This window comes from Tachysurus fulvidraco, chromosome 12 (assembly GCF_022655615.1).
Source record: "Tachysurus fulvidraco isolate hzauxx_2018 chromosome 12, HZAU_PFXX_2.0, whole genome shotgun sequence".
In the NCBI taxonomy this organism is placed as follows: domain Eukaryota; kingdom Metazoa; phylum Chordata; class Actinopteri; order Siluriformes; family Bagridae; genus Tachysurus; species Tachysurus fulvidraco.
This window is the reverse complement of record NC_062529.1, coordinates 20,170,204-20,175,203: the sequence shown is the minus strand read 5'-3', so window position 1 is coordinate 20,175,203 and position 5,000 is coordinate 20,170,204. Positions and strand designations below refer to the sequence as shown.

At 42.9% G+C, this 5,000-nt stretch overlaps 1 protein-coding gene across 9 annotated transcripts in view; it reads left to right on the top strand.

Moving 5' to 3' along the window:
- rps6ka1 (ribosomal protein S6 kinase a, polypeptide 1) overlaps positions 1 to 5,000 on the top strand; it is a 76,272-nt gene that overhangs the window by 54,219 nt on the left and 17,053 nt on the right. For all 9 annotated transcript variants that reach the window (XM_027142983.2, XM_027142984.2, XM_027142985.2 and 6 more), the window contains 2 exons: positions 1,633 to 1,749; positions 3,545 to 3,626. In XM_027142983.2, the coding sequence (XP_026998784.2) occupies positions 1,633 to 1,749; positions 3,545 to 3,626 (199 nt within the window). The remainder of the gene's footprint in view (positions 1 to 1,632; positions 1,750 to 3,544; positions 3,627 to 5,000) is intronic.

Below are 5,000 nucleotides of genomic sequence, written 5' to 3'. Positions count from 1 at the left end.
AGATAGGCACAGGCTCCCCGTGACCCGAGGTAGTTCGGATAAGCGGTAGAGAATGAGTGAGTGAGAGTAATAGTTGAAGTGTAGTATTTGGCTGAGAGAATGTGTTTGGAAGACCACAGTTCTGCTAAATGACTCTCACAGCCGGAACTTCACTGCACCCACATCTCTGTCTGCTCATAGAGAAAATCTGTCTGAAGCCGGAAAACTGGTGAGAAGTTCAGATATTCCTGCCTCTCACTCTCTCTCTCACACACACACACACACACACACACACACACACACACACACACACACACACACACACACACACACACACACACACACGCGCACACACACACTGTCTACACATTCCATTTCACTCTGAAATTCTCCAGAAACGTCTATACGTCACTGTATGTTTATTATCAGACATCATCGTATTTTTTTATTACATTCTTGTTGCATCGTTGGAGGAATGACGCACAAAAACAAAATACAAACGTTTCCGTCCATTGCGTACGTCAGACCGCGTTTACGTGACCGATAACGAAGCTTAAGTTTATTTTTCTGTGAAGCAAAATAACGGTGACGTTCAAACGACAGAAGAGATCGTATTTAGATGCTGATTTAGAATGATGTGGATATGAAGTAAACGTGGTTGGGGAAAACTGCTGAAGTGTTTGTGGGTGGACATCAGAAGCCAAGGAGTTAATGAGAATGAATGAATGAATAAATGGCTGCAATGTTGTTGCAGTGTTGTTGTACTTGACCTACATACCCTGTGAAAGCCAGAGCTCTTTGACTCATACTGAGAGATGAGTCTTTTAGTGTGCACGCAGTTTGTGTGGGGGAAGTGATAGCTTAGTGGGTAATCCAAGGTCCACCAAGCTTCCACTGCTGCTGGGCCCCTGAGCAAGGCCCTTAACCATTAACTACAGCACATATAATGTAAAACGCAGTTATTTTGGGGATGTGGTAGACTGATGTTGGACTGTTGATCAGAAGGTTGTGAGTTTGAATCCCAGGTCCACCAAGCTGCCACTGCTGCTGGGCCCCTGAGCAAGGCCCTTAACTGCCACAAATGTAATGTAAAACACAGTTATTTGGGGGACGTGCTAGACTGATGTTGGACTGTTGATCAGAAGGTTGTGAGTTTGAATCCCAGGTCCACCAAGCCGCCACTGCTGCTGGGCCTCTGAGCAAGGCCCTTAACTGCCACAAATGTAATGTAAAACACAGTTATTTGGGGGATGTGCTAGACTGATGTTGGACTGTTGATCAGAAGGTTGTGAGTTTGAATCCCAGGTCCACCAAGCCGCCACTGCTGCTGGGCCCCTGAGCAAGGCCCTTAACTGCCACAAATGTAATGTAAAACGCAGTTATTTTGAGGATGTGGTAGACTGATGTTGGACTGTTGATCAGAAGGTTGTGAGTTTGAATCCCAGGTCCACCAAGCCGCCACTGCTGCTGGGCCCCTGAGCAAGGCCCTTAACCCTCAGTTGCTCAGATGTATGTAAAATGTAAGGCGCTCTGGCTAAGGGCGCCACGGATGAGTGTAACAGTGGCAGTTTGTAGCCGAGGCAGGTGTACAGCAGGGCACAGCTTAAGTGTCCTGAACCTTAACACGTGCTGTGTTTCTGCTTTCTGTCACAGGACGATGATGTCATCAAAGAGATCAACATTACACACGTGGTTAAAGAGGGCTCAGAGAAGGCAGATCCCTCGCAGTTCGAGCTGCTCAAAGTGCTTGGACAGGGCTCCTTCGGAAAGGTGAGCGCGCGCACACACACACCACACACACACACACACACACACACACACACACACACACACACACACACTCAACCTTTGCTATGAGCTTATTATTTATGTAAATGTATGCAACTCAGTTCTGATTTATTTACATACAAAGCTTTTAACAATAGATCCTGTCACAAAGCAGCTTTATAGACACATGGGTGTGCACATGCCTGCCACTTTATTAGGAACACCTGTACATCAGCCAATAACGTATCAGCAGCTCAGTTCAGATTCATACGTACAGCAGTGAACGTCGTCACCAAGCAGCTTTACATACATCTATAACTTTCATTTATAAACATATCCCTAATGAGCAAGCCAGAAGTGACGCGCAGCACCAGAGTGGGATTTTATAAATAACTGTGTGCTATCTGCTCATAAAGATTCAGGAAATTCTAGTTTTAACGTGAAGTTCTGAACTGTTCACTGATGAAGGCTCGAGATAGTTTTCATATTAGACATCCGTTTGTCTCTGGCATGGCTGATGGTGCAAGATGAGCTGCTTTTAGTGTTTTAGAAACCACTGATCTCCTGGGAGTTTCTCACACAGAGAGTTTAGACGGAAGGGTGCAAAAAAAGAACATAAACACGCCCAGTACGTGACACATCTGTGGGCGGACACACCTCAATGATGAGAGAGATCCGAAGAGAACGGGCAGAGAAGTCTGTGTAAATCTGAACCAACGTGATGTCTGAACCCTCTATCTCCCTCATCAACCAACACCAGGACCTGAGGATGTGCAGCGACTCACACTGATTATGTTTATCCGATCTTCATCCATTTTTTGATGTCTGTAAAACAATAAAAAAAAAAAATAGCAGAGTTACTGGGCACAAACGTATTTAATAAGCAGAGTTACTGGGCACAAACGTATTTAATAAGCAGAGTTACTGGGCACAAACATATTTAATAAGCAGAGTTACTGGGCACAAACATATTTAATAAGCAGAGTTACTGGGCACAAACGTATATAATAAGCAGAGTTACTGGGCACAAACGTATTTAATAAGCAGAGTTACTGGGCACAAACGTATTTAATAAGCAGAGTTACTGGGCACAAACGTATTTAATAAGCAGAGTTACTGGGCACAAACATATTTAATAAGCAGAGTTACTGGGCACAAACATATTTAATAAGCAGAGTTACTGGGCACAAACGTATATAATAAGCAGAGTTACTGGGCACAAACGTATTTAATAAGCAGAGTTACTGGGCACAAACGTATTTAATAAGCAGAGTTACTGGGCACAAACGTATTTAATAAGCAGAGTTACTGGGCACAAACATACTTAATAAGCAGAGTTACTGGGCACAAACGTATTTAATAAGCAGAGTTACTGGGCACAAACGTATTTAATAAGCAGAGTTACTGGGCACAAACGTATTTAATAAGCAGAGTTACTGGGCACAAACGTATTTAATAAGCAGAGTTACTGGGCACAAACATACTTAATAAGCAGAGTTACTGGGCACAAACATATGAAATAAGCAGAGTTACTGGGCACAAACGTATTTAATAAGCAGAGTTACTGGGCACAAACGTATTTAATAAGCAGAGTTACTGGGCACAAACATACTTAATAAGCAGAGTTACTGGGCACAAATGTACTTAATAAGCAGAGTTACTGGGCACAAATGTATTTAATAAGCAGAGTTACTGGGCACAAACATACTTAATAAGCAGAGTTACTGGGCACAAACAGGAACTGAATTGAAATGAAACTGACATGAATGAGAGACAGTGAAGATTATTGTTATTTCAGGTGTTTCTGGTTCGGAAGGTGACGCCACCTGACAACAATCAGCTCTATGCCATGAAAGTTCTTAAGAAAGCCACACTTAAAGGTACACACACACACACACACACACAGCTTGTGAAGGCAGCTGAATACATTTTCCCACATTGAAACACACACTCATACCAGTGCATATGAATACACACACACACACACACTCTCTCTCTCTCTCTCTCTCTCTCTGCAACGGTGTTCAGTGAGATCTGTAGCTGCATTCACTGTTTCAGGTTGTTTACTTGGAGAATGCTGTGGTGTGTGTGTGTGTGTGTGTGTGTGTGTGTGTGCGTGCGCGTGTGGTTTGGCCTCTGCACTAAGGCAGTGAACCTCCTTAACCTCATTCTTCTTTCTTACTTTTCGCTTATTTGTTTTCTTCATTTATTTGTTCTTTTCTTCTCTTTGCTGCTTGTGAGTTTGTTTCTTTCAGTCTTGCCTGCCTTTTTGCATTGCGGTTCAGTTGCAGCTGCAAGCTCTGACCTCAACCACACACACACACACACACACACACACACACACACACACACACACACACACACACACAGGCATTTAACTTCCAGTGATTAAGAACTTAATTTTTTTATTATTTACATTCTAAACTTTCTAAACTTAGTTTTTATTCTTAAAGCGTTTACCGCATTCAATACTTTCTGTGTTTGTCACAGAAACTGCAGCAGGCAAAACAATTATCGCTGCTTCAGGAAAATAATTGCCATTATGCCGCCTCATAATACAACTGCTTTTGTCCCTGATATTTGCAACCAGCTCAAGTTTTCGTTTCCTGCACGTCTTCCTTTACTTCCTGCTCTTTGTGCCTTTCTGTTAATTTCTGATGTCCCGATGGCCGACTCAGACTCGAGTCTTCTGAGCGTTCTTTAATCCCCCACAGTGTATAAGTCATGACTCATGCTGCCTTCATTCATTCATCCATCAATTAAAGCTTAAGACATGGAAATATTTCCATTTATAAATCAGAAAATAAAAAAAACTGAAATAAAACTCTCCTTCTTCTTCCTATTCCAGTCAGTAAAACACACTCCTAGCTTCCGCGGCTAGTCGTCACTTCTGTCTCGTTTAGTCTGGACGTTTGAGTCAAAGGAACTGAAATGACTGGTTTGTAGTTGAACAAATACACAATCAGCACCTGGCTGTCTGCTTTCTCTTCAGATTTGGTTGACTGACCGTATATAAGCTCCATGAGAGGAAATCTTGTGTGTCGTTATGAACACCAGCAGTTTATTAAGCGCTGATCACGTGCGCTCGCTAACAGACGTGCATTCATTGTGTCCCATCATGATTTTTCGCACAATAACAACTCTATAAACGGTTTCTACAATGAAGTAGTGACTTCACTCACAAGCGTTAGTCAGAAGTATCGGGGAAACAGTCGACTGCGGCGCACTCGAGCCGGTCGACTCGTCGTCGTGAT